Raw genomic sequence first — 20,669 nt, forward strand, 5'->3', positions numbered from 1 at the left:
ACTCAGAGAACAGGCCTGGAGGACGAGAGGAACAATGTCCTGGAAGGCTTACACAGATAGCTGGCCATGTTAGAGCTTAGGTGAGGCATGCTTCGAATTCAGTTTATTTTATTTACCATTAGCACGCATTTTAGCCACTGTGATCTGGAGCTAGGTCAACGAATAGAACAACAATTCCTGCCTCTAAACGGTTTCCACAAATAACCAGTTTAAAGGACAAAGTACTATGGACAGAGACGGGCACAAGGGACACCAGGCAGGAAGCCGGCTGCACGTTCTAATTTGTGGGATAGCCTTGCACTCCCAATGGAACAGCAGCACATGCCCATTCTATGAGTTCTGTGAATATCCCAACATTCATTAGACCCTTACTGTCTACAAACCCCACTAAAACTGCCAATCTTGGATGTTGCATGAACACTGCAGTCATTACCACAGAAAAACAAGGAGGGAGAGTGCTCAGGAGACAGGAAGGTACACTCCTCCCTCTGCCCAGTGTTCCTAGGGGTTTCTCCACCTAAGACACTGGCAATAGGGAGGCAAGACGGCTCGGTGAGAAGTGACACTTGGTGCTGAGCCACATCTGAGTTTGATCCCAGGACAGAACTGGCTTCCACAAATTGTCCTGATTGGGCCATGGTTGGCTAGCCCACACATGCACCGTAAGTAAATATTTTATACACACACACAGTGTGTGTGTGTGTGTGTGTGTGTGTGTGTGTGTGTAACCAGAACTTTCTTCCTGAAAGAACGCTGACAGCACAAGACTGAGTTTCACTGTGTCTCCTGGACAAAGACACTTTTGCCTTTGGCTTCTGAGCCTTGCCACGGCAGCAAAGGTCGCAGGCCGACCTGAGGAGTGACCCGAAGCTTGGCGGTGCAGTCTCCATGTGTATCAGGGCTCAGTGAAGGGATGAGGTTACTTGCTGTGCTTTTGCTCCAGGCTTCAGCCAGGCGTTTGAGCGTTGTGGCATCTAGAAGAAAACCCTGCTAGATGGTTTTAATTTCCTCATGATGTTAAGGCTGTGTGGAGACCCAAACATTTACCCTGCCTTCTCTGGTTTCTCCATCCTTCTCATTCCTGGCCTTTGCTGGCAAATAGGTGACCATTCTTATGTCTTGAGCTCGACTCCGGCACATAGTCCTGTGTTGTGTGGAGGATTTCCGAGGCAGGAGTTTGGCTGGGTCGGGTGACAGGCACACTATCTGGACAGCAGCGTGCACACAGCACGGCGGCGGTTGCGCATCTGGTGCTGGAGCGCTCCTGCCGCGCAGTTCCTGGTGAGATGGTGGCATTGGAACCGTGGCATTGGGCTGATGCACCGGAGTGTGCTGGGCTTCTTCTCCCCGCGTGGGGGCACCAGAGCCCTCGGAAGTGTCAGGCACTGCGGCGCATCTACCGGATTCCCTTTTAAATGACTGCGGATATGCGGGCGGTCAGAGCTGCAAATGGTGAGAAGAGGCTCAGACCAGGCCTGAGAACGGTCCATAGCGGTCCTTTAATTGCACCCGCACAGCAGTTACGGTTTGTCACTCGACCCTCTGGAATCGCCTCACGTGTCCCCAGTGAGACTCCAGGGCGCTGCCAGAGCCTGGCCTCTCGGTAGCTGGAAGCACATCCTGCTGGGGGCAGCTCGGGCGCAGGGTACACGTTCGCGCACATGCGCGCGCGCTCATGAACACGCGCAAGGTACGGCAGGGCAGGGGACCAGGGCTTGGGTGCCCCGCGTGGGGGGTGGGTGTCGTGGGTAGTGAAGCTGTGATCTTCGAATAGTGGCATCCTGCCAGGTTAAAGAATAAGAGAAGATGACGCCGAGCCACCCGCTCCGCAGGCCAGGGTCGGTGCAGAGCTTTTAGGGAACCCACTGCGCGGCAGGCGCGCTCCCTTCCCCACGTTGGGCTCTTCCTATGGCGCAAATGGCTGGAGAAAGGCCCATCAGAGCTACACTTGTGTCTGCAGGCTGCGCTCTCTAGGCAGAAACCCCTTCAGGGAGAGCTTTGGAGCCACCCACCCCCAAATAGGTAGTCCGGAACCGGGCAACGGTCCTTGGTTGCCAAATCACCTCATTATATATTTATTTTCGGGGGGGGGTGTAGCTTGCCTTCCCTATATTTTGGGAATAGCTTGCTTTCCTTTTTGAGCAGGGTGGGAAAGGAGAAAGCAGCGGGGAGGGAGAGGGAAAGGGAGGATTCCTACAATAAGAATCAGCGCATTTTTTCAGAGCCTAACCAAGCCCGGCTTCCATTTCAAAAAGGGGGAGCTAGCCTCTACTGCGGTATAGAAGAGATGTAAGAATTAGGGATCCAAGAAGCGTCCAGCGGTGCAACGCTGCATTTCAGAGGTACCTGGGTCTAAAGGGACACACACGCACACGCACACACATGCACACCCGCACAGCTACCCCGCCAAGGTGTGTGCGCGCGCGAGTGTGAACTCCCACATGCTGCTGTCTGCGCCTAGCCGCTGGCACCAAGCCTCCTCCTCCCTGCTCGCCCCCAGATTCCCTCCCCTCCGCCTTGCTTTTGTCTGGAGGGTGCTATGCGTGTGTGTGTGTGTGTGTGTGTGTGTGTGTGTGTGTGTGTGTGTGTGTGTGTGTGTGTGTGTGTGTGTGTTTTTGGATTTCATACTAATTTTCTGGAGTTTCTGCCCCTGCTCTGCGTCAGCCCTCACGTCACTTCGCCAGCAGTAGCAGAGGCGGCGGCGGCGGCAGCGGGTTAGAGCCCAGTTGCTGCTGCTGCTGCTGTTGCTGCTGCGCTCTGCTCCCAGCGCTTGGGGTGGGAGGCCCGGTGAGCCTCAGGGACAGTTCTCGGTGGCCTCGGACGGCACGGTCCCCCTGCCGCAGTTGCTCCCCAGGTGGGACGTGCCGCGCCACCTGCCCGCCCCCCACCCCCACCCTGCGCCCAGCGGCCGGGGAGGATTCTGCAGCATCATTGGGGCCCCGTCGCCGCTGCAGCCTCCGAGTCCTCTTTAGAGGGTCCTTGGCTTGGCTGGCCATGGGATCTGCTCTCAAAGACCCTTTCCTGACCTCTCCTGACTCGGCCTCAGGCTTGGAGGGAGGGCGGGCACACTGGGGGGGCCCTGTGGGGCAAGTTGATTCCGGGGCGGGAGCTGGGCACTCGGTCATCCATTCTACAGGCTTGGGTCTGGTGGGGGTGAGGAGAGAGTGGAGGGACTGTGTCCCAGTTGGTGGTGTGTAGGCACTATGCTTAGTCTCATCCATGTCTGTTTGTCCTCAGCCCTGAGGTGCGCACCGATATCCGCGCCGGTTTAGCGGTTCTACGACCCAAAGAGTCCAGGGAGATCCACCGAGTGGTGCCTGGCGTGTAGGACCATGCGACCGCCCTGTGGCTCGGAGCCGCGGCCCGCGATGTCCCAGCCACTGTGAACCGTTTGGCCCGCGCCAACCTGCTCAGCCCAGACAGGCTCAGCCTCTGGTACGCTCCACTCTACGGGAGGCCACTGGCACAGAACAGCAAGAGGGAGCAGGGAAGGCCTCCCCCCTCCGGCGGGGGACGCCGGGCTCAGCGTAGGGACACGCACTCCGACTGACTGGCACTGGCGGCGAGGGATGTCGCCCTGGCCGAGGTGGCATGGACCCGCCATGGCGCGGCTCTGGGGCTTCTGTTGGCTGGTTATGGGCTTCTGGAGGCCCTCTCTCGCCTGCCCCATGTCCTGCAAATGCAGCGCCTCTAGGATTTGGTGTACAGAGCCTTCTCCTGGCATCGTGGCATTTCCAAGGTTGGAACCTAACAGTGTCGATCCGGAGAACATCACCGAAATGTGAGTTCCTTGTACTTTTTCTTCTTCCTGTCCTCCACTTCAAGGCTTAGGCAGGTATATTCCCTGGATGGGGATGCCTTCCCGAGCACTGTGGGAAGTGAAACCAGAGGGGTGGCACCTGCCACTTACCTGTCTGTTTTACTGGCTTAAGGCTGCCAGCTGGTGAGGAGTAACACTAAGATTTCATATGTAGAGAAATATAATCATAAATGCACCTATGTTCTGTTCCTGGGAGGGAACTCCACGTGTATTTTCATTTCAAAGTTCTGAAGGGTGTGTTTCAGGCTGTCCATATATGATAATTATAGTGGAACATTTTTTTGGGAGGTAAAATACTGTGTGTGTGTGTGTGTGTGTGTGTGTGTGTGTGTGTGTGTGTGTGTGTTATGTGAGAAGTTCCAGTAATATTTACCAGAAAGGAGGTTAAAATCACTGACTTTCAGACATTGGTTGAAGGAGGTAAGGGTCTCTCCCTTAACGTCTTTTCCTGAGGTTTGGAGGTGACCGATCCCCCTTTTCATCGCCTCTATCGGATTTTGCTTGGGAGATTGCTTCCAGAGGTGCTCTGAGAATGCTCTGTAAGAGGAGAAGTTCCGAGTGTCGAAAAGCACTCGCTCAAACAGAAAATGTGATCATGGGAACCTAAAAGCCTGGGCTGATTTAATTTGGACTTGACTTCTCAGAGATACGATTTTGAGACCATTTGGATTATAAATCTTAATTGCCCGTTGACTAATTCTCTAGGACTGGACTGGATGGCAAAGCCGTGTGCACCCTAACGGATAGCAGCCTCAGCCTTGGACCTTCCTGTCCCTAGAAAGGTTCCAGCTTGTTCCAGCTTGATGGAGAAGCAGAGAAATATATTTTTCTTTCTGTTGGATGTCTTGTGACAAATTCACTACCAAGCAGGAACTCAACAGTCCTTTCTCCATATTCCTAGGTCACCTGTGTTGGAGGTCCTGTTGTTTCCTTTCCCAGAGATTTTGCCGTTTTATGTCTCATGACCACAAGGTTGTATTCATCTGTGTAGAGGATTATAAAGCTAAGTTTCCTGGGTGATCGTCACAGTGTTTGAGATTGAGAGAGGCAGCCTTGGAAGTGGGGCTTGGGCTGTGGCCTTCCGGTTGGCGAGTGCGCATGCACCCCCTCCCCCCAATGTACAAGTGTTTTCTGCCAGTGATTCTGCCAGTGCTGAAGGCATTGATAACCTGTTTTGGCTTTTTAATGTAAGTAAGAGTCCTTCCTAATCTTGCCGTTCTGCTGGTGGTGGCTATGCTGTAGGACTCGGGTAGCAGGAAATGATAGCAGAGCAGAGTCGAGTGCGCAGGCCTGCCATAGCTGAGCCGATCTTCCGTGAGCAGCTGAGTCCAGGGTGCCGATTCCCAGTGTTTTACAAGCAGCTCAGCAGCCCAGGGGGAGTGCCGGGTGGGTATGGCCCTGGCAAGGCCTGTCCAGGGCTGGGCTTGTCTGAAGAGTCTATGGCCTTTCTCAGAACCCTTGCCTTTTCGAAGGCCGGTGTCAGCCAGATGGCAGGGCCTCATGGAACTCAGAGCCTTCCTGGGGGTTGGAGACCAAGAAAGTGCATTTACACGCTGGATACTGCAGCGTTATTTTTTTTTTTAATTCAGTGAGAGACACTGAATGAAGAAAGAAATGAGACATAGTGCTCGATTCTCACTTCACCTGTTATACTCTAACATTTTAAGACCAGCTTAAAAAGAAAGGAAAGTATCCCTAAATCGACAGAGCACTGGGGCTGACTTTCCTGAGCTTTCTGCCTGGTGCACACACGAAACCAACAGTTTGGATGGAGCATTCTGTGTTTGCTTTCTTCTGGACGATGTGACTTCTTTTCTATGTGAAGGCAGCTTCCTATTTAAACAAATATTTACTGAAGTCCCAGTCATTCATTCTATTGTGACACCCTAGTTCCTAATCTGGTTTTATACTTCTTCCTCTGATTTGAAAATCCATTGATATTGAGGGAGCTGAGAAGTGTGTGTGGCTGAGTATTTGGGATGCAGGAGTTGGTTGGTGATCCTATCTATCGGCCACTGAGCGTCTTTATCTGTAAAATGTATTGCAATGCTTCTTTGGAAAGCACCAATTATTTTGAACTCAAAATAATATCAATAGTTGAGTTAGTTTCACTCTCAGCCTAATATGACCCATCTGTGCTCCTTTTCCTACATGATAACATTTGTTTGAACAACTTGGCCAGAGGATACAAGCTAAAGTTGGAACTAAATTCCATGTTTTAAAAACTTTGTTATTTGGTCCAGTGCTATCCCTAATTGTAGTCTGGCCTAGCAAATTAGTTTATCAGTATACCCCTGAAGTTATATGTTTCCGGCCTTTGGAGTGATGCCTGTAATCCTCCTTCAGAATATGCTAAAGCAACAGCCTACTGTATACATTGAAAGATATAGTGTCTTTTAGTATCTGTATTTTCAACTATGGTGTGTGTCCCTTAGGGTGCATAGGGGGAAGTGTTAGAATATTTTGAAAATAAATGCATAGATTAGGTAACAGGTAGGACACAGTGTTTGCATAGAGTTGAAGTCAACTTGACACTATGACATCAGAGTCATTGTTTGAATGTATTTTATTAGAAATCTTGGTGCAACCGCATGTCTTACATTCTTTATTGGCTGAGCTGATCTGTCTAGATCGGCATTTCTCTGTGAGGATCACAAATACATGCTCAACATCCCATTGCTAAGTGGCAGCTACTGATGTGTGTAAATGGTTAATGCCACAGTAGTGCTAAATTAACTTTTAAAACAGTGCTAATGTCACATGTAAGTGCAAAGTCATTGGGATTATGGCCACTTAGGTTCCCATTGTGTCAGATGCCAAGGTGCACTGCAAAGGGTAATGTTAAATCTCACCCAAGTGTCAGGTAAAAGGCATAGTTAAGTTTGCCATTTTAATTTATGGTTAAAACAGATTTACCATGGTAAGCCTTTTTCAATGTCCAGGTCTGCAGCATTCTGTAGCCTACATTATGAAAGCCCAGCATTCTAAAATTGCATATGTTTATGAAGGCCAATAGGGATCTTTTTCTGAAAGTTCCACTTCTTGGGTAGTATTCTCTGAATTGAGGGCAATGATTGGAACCAAGTCTAATATTTATTTCTCTTAGCACAACATAAATAGAATCCACAGCTTCTATTGCCAGAGCGTCTATGTGCATTTTACCATTGCCTGATTAAGTACGGTAATGCCGTGCCATTAATACATTGATTTTGGCCCTGGCACCTTAATAGGCTTTGCTGTTGCAATTAATTGTGTTTAAAACATCCTGGCATTCACAAAGATTCAGCCAAACGCATCAGTGTGGCACTCACTCCACAGCTCCTCCGTCGGTGGCTGGAGAACTTTGGGCTGCAGTTTTTCTGCACTTAAGAGTCACGACTTTCACCTGGGGTGTGCTTGCACACTTGGGGTGTGCTTGCACAAGTCCCTCTGGGCTTCTTAACAGCTGCAGTGTTCTTCATTTTCTACTACAGCTTGCAAGCTGGAGGTACAGTCTTGCTGTGCACATAGTGGAGGTGTGTACAGACCTCAGCTCAGGATCACCGTCTGGAGTCCCTTTCATTTTCATACCTCCAGTCTCATTCTGCTGTGCTGGGAAAACAACGAAAAAGCCCCGCGACCCTTCTGACCCTGCTCTCTCCCACCTCCCATCACTGAGTGTACAGGAAAATGTGTTTGATTTTCTTCTTCTCTGAAAAGCGATACTTCCTTATGGGAATTCAGAGTGCTCGGAGTGAAGAGAGGAGCTGGGTTATATATTGTTACCAGCAGGCGGTGGGAGGTTGGAGCAATGTGGTCAGGGCTCCCTGTGCTGCATGTAGGTCTGTTTAAGGCCGTTCGCTGCGTCCATCCCATGAACCATTTGTTATATCTCTTCCACTATTCTCTGGTAAAGTTGTTGGCAAAGGTGAAGAGTTGGCTCAGCAGCTCATGGTCAAGGCCTCTTTCCCCTTAGGGACAGTCCGTATGATCTCTGACTACATCTAGGTTATTGAAGGATAAAACCTAGAGTTTTTATTTAGCTGGGGAAGAAAAATTGAATTGTCTCATTATTTTTTTTTTTTTTGCATTAAGTAGCAAGTCATTTTCCCTGATTTGAACTTATTGCTTATTAAGGAGAGAAACATTATCAAGCCATTACTGGGGACCATACGCTGCCATCATCTTTAGGCTATGTTGGCTCTTCTTCATCTCTAGAATGTTCCTTGTAGGTTCAAAAGTCATGGAGTAGAATATGGCGTTGTATCTGCCAGCTCATTGAGCAATGTTAGTATCTAGTGCCTCTTGATTACTATGTCAGTAAGGGGATATAGGAGAGAGATTATTTATGGATGGCAAAATTTTTGTTTGGTGTGTATGTGCATGTGTGTATGTGGGAGAGAGAGAGAGAGAGAGAGAGAGAGAGAGAGAGAGAGAGAGAGAGAGAGAGAGAGAGAGAGAGAAAGAGCAAGAGAGCGCAAAAGAGCCTAGAATCATAGATTACTAATAGTTGCCCGGTCATTTTTCATGATCTACTTTGTCAAGCTATTTTAAAATACAAATCTCACCTTTCTGCCCAAATGGCAGAGCTCTGTGCTCTGCACACTCGAAGCAGCCCGATAATTTTAGACCCACATTTGATTGCTGGTCGATCTCCATTAAAAAGGCAAAGATCCCACACCATCAGGATCCCCCCCACCACTTACCTCACTCTCTGGAGTGTCCAAGAGATTGGGAAATCATAAATATTGATCTGGAGACGAGTGCATGAATATTCCTGAAGTTATCACATCTCTCCAAAGACAGATAGCATGCAGATAGTAAGTCCTTTCTTGAAGTGTTTCAAAACCAGTCCCTCATGGAGACAGGGAGCTGTGACTTTTGAGACCCCACACCAGACACTACTAACTGGTTCCTTAGTCTTGAGGACTCTGGCCTCCATGTAAGTGGAGAGCTGTGGTTTTAAGGCTCAGACAAGTTTCTCCTGGCTGTGCAGCTTCAGCCAGGGGCGGGGGCTACAGTCCTGGCACCAGCAGTGGAAGAAGAGAAGATACCTGGTGCTCAGAGTCAGCAGTTCATTTCTGAAAGCCTTTGTGTCAGAGTGTGATACAGGTGTGTTTTGCTCTGAACTTCCCCAAACTATGTCTTTTAAAATGTGAGCCGCTAACTAGGCTGTTGGCATGGCAATGCTGGCCTAATGAGATGAGGTGTCAGGGCCCGGCTTCAGAAAGGCTGCTTCCGATCGAGATCATAGAAGAGGTCCTGGAGCCTCCATTCTCCTCACCGAGTGAGAAGTTCTGGCTCCTCCAACCAAGTGCGTGTTGCGGCCTCTCTGTTGGGGACCTCTCCTCTGCTCTTTGTATTCACACAGTAGTCTAACTCCAGACAACCATTGTTAGAACATTTTCAGCAAGGGGAAGACAAGTTTGGGATGGCTAGCTCTGTGCAAACACATTCTATGTGCAACAATGTAATTATGGAGGCCCGGGCCATACAGATTCCAAAGCAATGACTCTACCTTCACACAGGAAGACATGCCTTTTTGTGTTGACCTTACACTGAAAAAAAAAAAAAATGTATGTGCATATGCAGTCCTCTTCAGTACACAGCTCTTACACAAAGTTGGGCTACAAAGAAAAGTCCTCATGACTTGGCACAGATGAGGAATGCCAAATGGACCAGTGTGGTTGGCTGATACTTGAGAGTGAGCACAGAACACAGGACAGAAAGAAGTCTTTGTCACAGTTGGGACCCACAGCCTTTATATACTCTGCTAGCTCCCATGAGAGACCCGTGGCCAGAGGGTACTTACTTATCCTTTCCTGGCTTCCCTTTCACCTCTCCTTCTCAATGCCTTAAGACACCAGACCCAGCTCAGCAGCTGAGCGAGTGAGCAAGCCTCAGGGTCCACTTAGCTGCTGTCCTGTGTGTTGTCACAGCTCAGGATGTTCCAGTGAGGAAACGCCTCTAAGACAGAGCTCAGGTTTCCTGTGGAGTGTTGCCCAAGATGGATCTGATGGGCTCTTTGGGATGGGCAGACACTTCTGTAGGTTTAAAACTTCGAACTGAAGTGGGTGGTGACTTGACAGCCTCTGAGGGACTGGAAGGCTCACCTGTCTGCCCAGTGCTCCAATGGAGGAGGGCATAGGGGTGGAACTCCAGCAACTCACTGAGGTCCCAGTCATCTCCTCAGTTGTAGTTGCCTGGATTTGCTTTTCAGAACTCAGGCAAAAAAGCTCTGGAGATCTGAATAAATGTTCAGACTAAGCACCACGGTGTGGGGAGGGGGTGCACTGATATTTCATCCCATTCTTTCCTCTCCCACCCCACCCCCACTGTCATCCAGCTCCTTTGCAGTCTGTTATACTGTTAAGAGAGACATGATTTGAATGACTTTAGTACTTTCTAATCTTCTTCTAGGTAACAAAACTATTAATTCACTCTATTAGAGTTCCTTTTCTATTTCAAATACAGATCAGTTAACTTTTAGAACCCCAGCTTTTGCTGCATACCCATATACCCCAGAATGATAGAACCCTGTGACTATGAATATATAAATCTCTGCTAAAACTGTGCTCTGTGAGATTCTTCAGGCTGAATTATCGTGATTTATAAAACTCCTGGCAATGGAAACTTAGCTGCTTTAAGTTACTCTTTTAATTTCATTTCAATCACTACACTGCTTGCTTGCCCGTGACCTGATGGGACATCTCAGAGCGAAGTTTGTAAATGTTAGTGCATCTCCTGAGTCTCTGATGAGCTTTCAACACAAATGGAAATTGTTCTGAATCAAAGGATGCTGGGATTTCAGTTTTCACATGACTTGTGAAATACGGTGCAATGTTAAAGGGTAAAATCAGGAAAAATAATTTTTCAAAAGAACTAAAGAGCAAAATGGCTCAGCAGTTAAGGTGACTTGTCACCAAGATTGAGGACCCATGGGTAGACTGTCTCCTGCCAGGTGTTCTCTGAACACTTCACACACACGTACAAACACATACACACATACACCTACATGTACACACATATAAACAAGTAAATAAATGAACAAATATTTTCAAAGATCAGAAAGCCTAAGCCTTGTTACAGGGGTTGTTTCTACTTTACAGACCCCAGAGTCCTCTGTGAGGTAAGAGAGGTATCATAGCCAAATGGGACTCTTACTCACTGTACACAGGTTGTGTTTCTTTGCTGAAGTTGCCTTACTCATTTGTTATGTATGAGCAAGAGAGCTTGGCATGGTGACCTTTAGATTCCCTGGCAGGGTATGATTAAAAAATAAAAATAAAACACAACCAAGCACCTCTCTCCAAAACAAACAAATGGCTGAGGAAGTAGCTCCGTGGTGGAAGGCATACCCAGCATGCTCAAGGGTCTAGGCTTAATCCTCGGCACCACAAGCCAACCAAAGAACTACCTATCCATCCACCCAACAGCCCAACCCACCAACAAACTGCCTAACTAACCACACACCCCACACAATCACACAACCACCCACCCACACAACCAGCCACTAACCCATTCATCCAACTGTCCAACCCACCAACAACTACCTAACAAACCATCCACCCACACAACCACACGACCAGCCAACTGAAGAGAAAACATCAAGCAAGCCAACAAACCACAGTTACTATTTAGTTGGATCCAGCTTCACTTCAAAGCTGCCCTAGGACCTCTCTAGGGTGCTACAGAAAGTTTTGTGTCCCTTGTTCTAAGGCTTGAATATTTATGCCTACCTCTAGATTCATATGTTGACATTTGATCCCCAAAGCAGTGGTGCCAGGAGATGGCAGACCCTTCATGAATAGATTGAGTGCTTTAAAAAGAGACTTTTGAGAGTTCAGTTGCTCTTTCTACAACATGAAGAGATACATAGAAGGTGCCACTTGTGATAAATAGGCCCCGTTAGACACTGCATCTGCTGGGACCTTGATCTTGGTCTTGTCAGCCTTCAGAACTATGAACAATAAAGTTCTGTTGTCAAAAATTACTTATTTACACATTTTTTGTTTGTAGCAGTCCAAACTGACAAGCACACTTGGGTGCTATGGCTCTTTCCATTGTGACTTTTCAGCTCCTTATGTCTGTGGTACTTTTTCTTTCTTTCTTTCTTTCTTTCTTTCTTTCTTTCTTTCTTTCTTTCTTTCTTTCTTTCTTTCTTTCTTTCTTTCTTTTTTTTTTTTTGGTTTTTCAAGACAGGGTTTCTCTGTGTAGCTTTGTGTCTTTCCTGGGACTCACTTGGTAGCCCAGGCTGGCCTCGAACTCACAGAGATCCGCCTGCCTCTGCCTCCCGAGTGCTGAGATTAAAGGCGTGCGCCACCACCACCTGGCCTGTCTGTGGTACTTTTCATCCCCTCCTCATGTTCCTAGGACACAGACAGAAAGACAGACAGACAGACAGACAGACAGACAGACACACACACACACACACACACACACACACACAAAGAGGGGGCGGCGATTTGGTGGCAAATGCTTAATGGATTGTGGAGTAATCTTGCTTTTTTGCTCTTTCTGGGTAGGTGACCTGTGATTTAGACCACCATTCTTTCAGCTGAACTCAGATTGAATAAGGTTAACACAGAAAATGGGTAAAGGAGCCTGGTGAAAGTGGAAGGAGCCCTCTACAGGAGATGGTATTTGGACTTTGACAAACTTTGTTCGAGGTCTGACCTCAAGGATCCTTGTGCTGGGCTCCTCCATTCTCAGGCATGGCTCCTGCTGCCTTTTCATGCTGATGAAGTCCCATCCATGTTTTCACGAACATTCAGCGATGATCTTTGGGTTTGTGTGCTCAACTGTTACTGATCAATCCTTCTGGATATGCAATAGTGTATGGCGCTCAGCACTTCCAAATTAAATTTATGGTCACTGTCCCTAGCCCATCTGCTGTCCCTTCCCTTAATGGATGATGCCACAGCCCACTTAGCATCACAGGCCAGAAACCTGGATTTCTCTCTCTCTTTAAATTACTGTAGTCATTCATATAAATTCAACTCAAACATTTCTTAAAGAAACATATTCTCTTCTTTTTAGCTCTTCTGTCCATCTTGTTCCCTCCCCCTTACCCATCCTCCTTTCTTTAAATATTTACTGGGCTTTTACTTTGTGTGGCACACTGTGCTCAGTACTTGGGATGTGATGAGAAAGGTTGACCTTGCCTATTTGGGGAGCTTACAATCTGGGAGGGAAAACAAATGTCAAATAAATATTTAATTAAAAACAATTTAACTTCCACCACCATCATCTTCTCCTTAAGATACCGTGGTACCCTCCTAGTTTGCGTGCCTGCCTCCTTCCCCACCTTAGCATGTGTAGCTCTGTAGCCAGAATGGGTGTGGGGGTGGTACCGGCCTTTTCAAAGTCTTGGTTTTTGTCATGACACTGCTAATACTTTCTCTGGGGTTCTCATTCCCAAAGATGATGGTCTTCCCACTCCTCCATGCTTCTTGGTTGTCATTATGCTGCAATATAAAGAGTCCACATAGTTATTGCATGGGATAGAACACAGAGATCAGCATAAAAATCTCTTTCTGCACAGCAGATCTCTAAAGAAGAACAAATTATGGCTGAACGCTTGCTTAGCGATCTTGGAATCAGAGCCCAGGGCATTTAACTTTATAGTTAAGACGTTTGGTAGGATTAGGCTAAGCTTGGTGGAGGATCCATCTCCATCAGGGCACCATGGCCAGGTGGATCCCCTCTCTCCTTCACTCACTGCCCAGGATTAGTTCTGATTGACACATTCACTCTTTCTAAAGCCCAAGAGCCTTTTGAATTCCTTAGGATGATTTTTATGTATTTTCTCTGAAATGCATTAATTTTATTATATGTGATTTTATCGGGGATCAACTTTAAGAAAGTAATATTAAACATCACAAACAATGAAAGCAGTATGAATGAGTATCTTCTGAAACGTTAGCCTCTCTTCCCTTTCCAATGCAACTCCTCTATCGTCTCAGTCTGTTTCTCCTTCCAGAAATAGTCTGCTTGTGCTCTAGCACAGACGCAGACACAGACACGTCTGTTTACACCCGCTGTACTGAATCTTGGTTGTTTTCACCTAATGTGTTTAAGCTATAATTCTGTCTGAGCTCCACACACCGCTTTGTTTTCTTCAAAGCCGTCTAAACAACCCGGTGGCCCCACTGGATAATCTCGAGAAATCCACCTGTCTTAGTCAGGGTTTCTACTGCTGTGGTAAACACCAAGACAGAAGCACCTTCAGGAGGAAAGGGTTTATTTTAGCTTACACTTCCACATCACAGTCCACCGCTGAGGAAAATCAGAGCAGGAACCCGGAGGCAGGAACTGAAGCAGAGGCCATGGAAGAGTGCTGCTTACTGGCCTGCTCCTTATGGTTTGCTCAGCCCACTTTTTTATAGAACCCAGGACCACCAGCCCAGGAGTGGTACTTCCCATAGTGAGCTGGACCCTCCCCCATAAATATCAATAAAGAAAATGTCCACAGGCCAGTCTGGTGGGGGCATTTTCTCAGTTGAGGTTCCCTTTTTTCAAGTGGTTTTAGCTTGCATCAAGTTGACACAAAACTAGGCAAGGCAACACCCCTTATTTACCCTGTTCTAGGGCAGTCTCCTCTCTTGAAATGGCAATGACGGGGTGATGGACCCACTGGTCTGCAGGCCCTTAGCTCTGGGGAGTATCCTGGGCATCTTGAAGGTACTCACTCTGTGCATTTCCACCATGTTCTTTCACATGAGGTGAGGAAAGATTCAATGGACACCAGCAGGTTCCTACCTGAAGACCACACACTCCCTTCTTGGCCTCTGTCCAGGGCCTTAGGATCCCCTACTAAAGATATAAAATCAATCAGTGGGGCCCAGGAGGTCTTTTCTTTGGGCTTGATGTCATGAGGGTAGACCATGCCATAGGTGTGCACATCCCTAGTTATGACGATGTAGAGGAAGACTCTTCCATAGTGGTGCAGTGGTGAAGCCTGGGTCATTAGCACACTGAATGTTTCTTCTACAAATAGTGCTGGGAAAGCTGGTCATCTATGTGTAGAAGAATGAAACTCCACAAAACATCTTCATCATAAGCCCTAGAAGCTCCGTGTCCTTGATTCAGTGCCATTTCCTGGCCTTGTTACCTGCGTTGTTAGTCCTTTGGTACTTTAGTGCTGAGATGCGACCACTCTGCTGTTTCAGCACCAAGCTGTCTTCTCCCTTACTCCTAGTGCCTGCTGGCTGATCCCAGCGGCCTGAAGCCATCTCCCTGCTCCCTGCCTTCCACTCCCAGCTGACCTCTCCTTATCTGTTAGGTTTCCAGTCCCTCCCCTGCTCTCACAGGACCATCATGTGTCCCGGTCACATGGCATCCCCAGTGCACACTGTGTACCTGCTATATACCCCATTAGGATACACGCTGCATGAGAGCAGTTACATGACAGCTGTGCATCTTGTTTCTGCTCCTTCTTAACACATTGGACATATATAAGGAGATACACTCATGAATCTGCTACTCTACCATCTACCTATCACCTTTCTATCTATATCTGTATCTTTATCTATCTATCTATCTATCTATCTATCTATCTATCTATCTATCTATCTATCTATCTATCTATCTATCATCTATCCTTTAGGATTCCAAATAAGAGTACTGATTTGGTTTCTTAACCATCAATATGTAAATCTCCAGAGGTGAGTTTTCTGAAGCCACTAGGTTATGGTGTTTATTTATGCGAATAACCTTCACAGAATTAAAATGCACAGTGTTAGTCCTTGCATGCTAAGAAATCAATTGATTGTAGAAAGGAAAAAGGCCAAGGATTGGCGAGGCCAGATGAACATTTATTCAACAAGAAGGATGGTAGGGGTGAGATGGGAGGGCAAGGGACCACAGATGCAGAAAGGTGCAGAAAGAGCAGAGATGAGTCTAGGGAAGACATTTGATCTCCAGTGAGTAAGTGGGTGTGCTGATGCAGAGCTGTGCTGCTGTGCTGTGTAGTAGCCAATAGCAGATAGCCTCATGAGTGAATTGCAGCTCTCTCTGAAGCTGCACATACGGTGCTTCACATGTAAGGTGATGCTGGCATGGGAGTTCAGATGGGATTTATGCTCCTTGTAGAGCAGATGGCAGAGGTTGTTCACTTTTCTCAAAGAACTGTAAATGTCAGAAGCAGAATCACACAGTGCTGGGGGCAGTTCAGCGCCCTACCTGCTACTGTATGTGTCTGTGTCTTTGCAGTCAAGACGCATCAGGCTGATGCTTGCACATTGCATGGGGCTTCATTTGCATTTATAGTGATCAACGCGACTTTGCATCTGAGAAATTTTTATAGTTGTTTGCAGAACTGATCATAAAATAACTGCCATATGAGATTGGAAAGCTTTTAGAAATAGAGTAGAGGGATCTATAGGTGAACAGATGGTGTTGAAAGATCCAAACAGATAATTCCTCCATGACTTAAATAACATCCATTTGTTTATGTTTATATAATGTTATGTATTTATATGTAAATATATACTTATATATGTTTAGATTCCCCATGGGTTTTGGAAGTTAAGAATTTCTAAAGGAGTGGTCATTATTATGAAACTGACTGTAATGCTGTCCTCTGATAAGAAAGGTCTCAAATTGGTAGAGTCACGGGTCTCATGGTAGAGGTCAACATTACAGTCAGTTTCATAATGATGCACAATCTAGACATCACACCTGCTTTCCCAGTATACCACCATAGAAAAGCCTCTCTCCACACCATCATGGTTAGAGATGTGCATACCCATGGCATAGTTTTCCCTCAGGAGGTGAGACTCAAAAGAACAGACCTCTATAGGTCCCAGTGGTAGATTTGATGTTTCTGAGACCTGGACACCTGGCCAAGAAGCAAGGGTATGACTCAGGTAGGAGCCTTCTGTTGTCCCTTGGCCCAATCTTCACCTCACCTGGCAAAAGAATAAGGAAGGGGTACCTTCCAGCTGCTTAGGCTTCTCCCCAGAGCGGAGGGTCCGTGGACCAGCTCGTATGACAGGTGTCACTGTGGTATTGAGCTGGGAGAATGCTCTAGAACAGCATCACCATGGGGTGCTGTAGTGTGTAGCCATTCCAGCTTTGACCTGAAAGTACCACCCCCTTTGAGGCTTCAGTAACTCTCATGCCTACAAGGTGGAGCTGAGAGAGGACCCCTGAAGACCTGAGATCTGGATGGGTAAGCTCTCTTGGTTCCTGGACCCTGGACACTGGAGGTAGACCAAGCAGAGTTCTCCAGAGAACACTGCTGGACTGCGCTACACTTTTCCCAAATCCTGTAACCTATCCCTTCACTTGTAAGTTACCCCACAAAATAAGCCTCCCTTTTAACTATGTGGAGTGGCCTTAATATTTAAATAAATATCTGGTGCCCAACATGGGGCAAATTCCAAAGGCCTGGGTGGCTCCCACCCTCAGCCTCCTCCCTGGCTGGCAGGTACCTAAACCCGCCTGCAGAGTTCCATATAACCAGGGAACAACTACATGGTTCCATTCCTGATAAAAGGGAACAGCTAAGTCTGGTCTCAGTTCCCTGGCAAGCTTAGCCCCCAGACCAGTGAGGCGATCCCCATCCTCCCTGAGTGTGGCTCCCCACCATCTCGGCTCCGCCTTGTAGGCATGGCAGTTACTGAAGCCTCAAAGGGGATAGTACTTCCAGGTCAAAGCTGGACTGGCTACCCACTACAGGGTGCATTTCCTGAAAGCATGCAGTGGGCTCACCATGCTGTCAAACTCCTTCATAGCAGAGCCTCACCTTACTCTGCAGGGATGTGACACATGTCAAGCCATGTTCCCAGCAAGGAGAGCATGAGCACGGGATGTGATCTCTTCTCCTCCTCCCCCACTGCTGTCCTATCCTGGGAGAACCCTGATGTTATGAAAGTTCCCCTTCTCACCATTTTTCTTTTATTTTTAAATCATTAAAACAACAACTTCATTGTCAGCATTGCACAGGTAGATTAAGGAAGCCACCCAAACACTTGCCCAGTTCCAAACTCTACACCTTCCATACAGTTGGAATGGTCATTCTGAAGTTATCAGCCTTGCTTAAACTTTTACACATTCGCTGCCAAATATAGTTTTAAGCACTTATTCACCACTAAAGGGAAGAAACACGACAGAATTAAAATTATAAAAACGATTTGCTTTCTGCCCTCTTTTCTAACTCACGTGTCTTTTAGCTGCATTCCACCCTTCCTGGTTACCTCTGTCACCCCCATTTCTAAGTGTTCTACTATACCACACAAGCACATAGACATCATAGGCTGGGAGCCTCATCTGAGGGATAGGCTGCTCTCTTTTTCTTTTTGAGATTGGGTGGCTCAAATGAATATTATACATTCTAAGTCTATTCTTTTGCAAATTCATGATTTTATTTTTCTTTAGAGCTGAATAATATTCCACTTTATACACGTGCCAGGTTTTTGCTATCCATCCTTCTGCTGATGGGTGTGTAGGCTGGCTCCATTTCCTTGCTCTCACAGACAGAGCTTCAGTGAACACAGATGTCTAAATGTCTCTGGGAGGATAGAGAGCTCTCAGGTATATGCCCAGGAGTGGAATAGCGGGTCATGTGGAAATTTTGCTTTTATTCTTTGAGGAAACCGACTTCCATAACAGGTATGTTAATTTACACCGCTAGCAGAGAATAAGGGTTCCTCTTCCCCCACGTCCTCTCCAATGCTTTTTGTCAGATTTCTTGATGATAGCCATTCTGACTGAGGTGAAGGTTTTTTGTTTTTGTTTTTGTTTGTAATAAAAAACTAATTGGCTCAGGTGGCATGGGCAAGCAGATGGTCAAGTTTATTTCCACATTCTCAGGGTGTGGTTACTGCTGTAAGGAAGGACATGTTGCTAGGTGCTCTAGGAAGTGGGTCAAGCAGCCTCTGTTGATTCACTTCCTGTTTCTGCTTCTTTGTCTGGAAAAGGGGGTAACCACAGAACCTTTCTTGTAGGACATTGTGAGGCTGAATTAAGCAAATGCATGTAAAATACTTGACTCAGTTTACCCTTTTCTTTTAGATTTTGACTGTCCTCAACTGTATTTTGAGGGGGATTTTTTGAGGCTGAGGAGGAACTTTAAGAAAGCAAAGGATTTCCCTTGACCTTGGCATTGGGCAGGCGCTGTGGTTGAGAGCGCAGGTTGGAATGAATGGCGTCCATCCCGTTATTGCACGGTGGAATGCCTCTGGGCTGGTTTGCCCAGTGTGTTCATCTCGCCTGGTGTGCTTGGTGGTTTGGGATATTGACCATCTGTGTGCTGAGCAGGGAAGAGGCAGATTTAACCACTGACATTCAGGCCACAGTCTTTTTCTACAGTTGTTACATGTCCAGGAGACCTGTCTACTTTGTTTAGCAGGTTTCTAACCGTTCTTCTGTACTCTAGAGGTAAACAGTTTGTACTCCAGTTTCCCCCAGTTATTATTTTTCAATTACAAGGCTTCTACAAAATGTATGCATTTCAAGCATTTTGAATGTTTGGTCTACTGGCATTTTGCGCATCTGTGTGCTATGCCATCCCAGTATCCATTCCCAGAGGTCTTTGGGGTATATAATTCTGGACATGGACATCAAACAGCCAGACCCATGCCTGCTCCCACATCTCCTGCCAACAACCCTTCTGCTTTCTGCTATGAGTGATCCAGCTAGCTCAGAAATGTGGTTTTTAAATAATCATGTTCCATGAATAAGGGATTTTATAACTGATCTGTTTAAAAGACAGACACAGTCCTTCTTTCACACAGCAGCCTCTAATGATTGGGATCACTCCTGATAGCATGCTTGTTTTTTGACTCCAACATGATCTTGTGCCTTGTGTAGAGATGACAGGGAAGGGCGAAGCACTGGAGGGGAAACTGAGTGCCGCCCGCCGCGGCCCTGCTTTGCTCTCACCTTCTAACCGTAGTCACAAGCCGCGCCAGCTAGAGACAGACTCAGAGACCCCGAAGCCTCACTCGTGCCCAGTCCTCTTCGGTGTTTGCCCCCTGCTCCCTTTCCCTCTGCATGCTTGATCTGTCCTGAGGCTGGGGCAGGGATGTTGGCTCCCAGGACCTGTCTGTGGAGAGTGACTTGTCTGGCCCAGAGGCCCACAGCTTTCAGAGCTGTTGTGCTGTGATTTATGTTGGCTGAAGCACTGTCAGATTTCTTCAGCCTGGGCTCTTCATTGGCATTTCTTCCTCAGGAACCATCAAGAGCACACTAGTTTACCTGAAGTAACAGAGAGAGGAGAAAGCATTTAAAAATACGATTCATGCATGGGATCAAAGTTCCGAGAAAAAGAATGGAGACAAGGTTTCTCTGTGTAGCCCTGGCAGAACCTGGAACTCTCCAGGTAGACTGGACTGGCTTGAACTCACAGAGATCCACCTGCCTCTGCCTCCCAAGTGCTGAGATTAAAGGAACATGTCACCACTTCTGGTGAAATTTCCATTTTTTTTAAATCAGTATTTATCCTGTAAGATGATCTTACTATAAGTCCAAGTAATTATGTGTGATGGTCACATATTTTTTAATGAATAAATATTAGAAGCACTACGAACAATTCCTTATTAGTTTGAACAGTTGATGACGATAATTCTACATAATAAAGTTAACAGGGTAAAAATAAGAGGAAATAGGGATTAAAGACAAGAGAGAGATCAGAACATCGTCTACTCCGAATGCTTGGATTAGTTACAATGACTGAGTCCAGCATTTGTCCTCAGCTTCCTGGCAGTGAAAAGAAAAACTCATTATTGGGAAGGAGACAGCCTCCTAATCCCACAGGAGCGCAGCTTTGCCGGCACCCTGTGCTGAAAGGAATTTCTTTGCAAGGACAGTGAATGATCCAGCACACAGATTTTACAAAGATCCGTGGGTAGATTTCACTTTCTTC

At 46.9% G+C, this 20,669-nt stretch overlaps 1 protein-coding gene across 9 annotated transcripts in view; it reads left to right on the plus strand.

Annotated features, from left to right (window-relative positions):
- The first annotated feature begins 1,423 nt into the window (after nucleotides 1-1,423).
- Ntrk2 (neurotrophic receptor tyrosine kinase 2) overlaps nucleotides 1,424-20,669 on the plus strand; it is a 331,422-nt gene continuing 312,176 nt past the window's right edge. For 2 of the 9 annotated variants that reach the window (XM_016000227.3, XM_016000231.3), the window contains exons 1-2: nucleotides 2,686-2,854; nucleotides 3,238-3,781. In XM_016000227.3, coding sequence (XP_015855713.1) covers nucleotides 3,570-3,781 — 212 coding nt within the window. In that variant the 5' untranslated portion in view covers nucleotides 2,686-2,854; nucleotides 3,238-3,569. Of the gene's footprint in view, nucleotides 1,691-2,222; nucleotides 2,343-2,555; nucleotides 2,855-3,140; nucleotides 3,782-20,669 lie in introns of those variants that run through there. The other 7 variants (XM_076573467.1, XM_016000229.3, XM_076573466.1 and 4 more) reach the window with 7 other exon arrangements.

The sequence above is a fragment of the Peromyscus maniculatus genome, chromosome 5 (genome assembly GCF_049852395.1).
Source record: "Peromyscus maniculatus bairdii isolate BWxNUB_F1_BW_parent chromosome 5, HU_Pman_BW_mat_3.1, whole genome shotgun sequence".
Classification (NCBI taxonomy): Eukaryota; Metazoa; Chordata; class Mammalia; order Rodentia; family Cricetidae; genus Peromyscus; species Peromyscus maniculatus.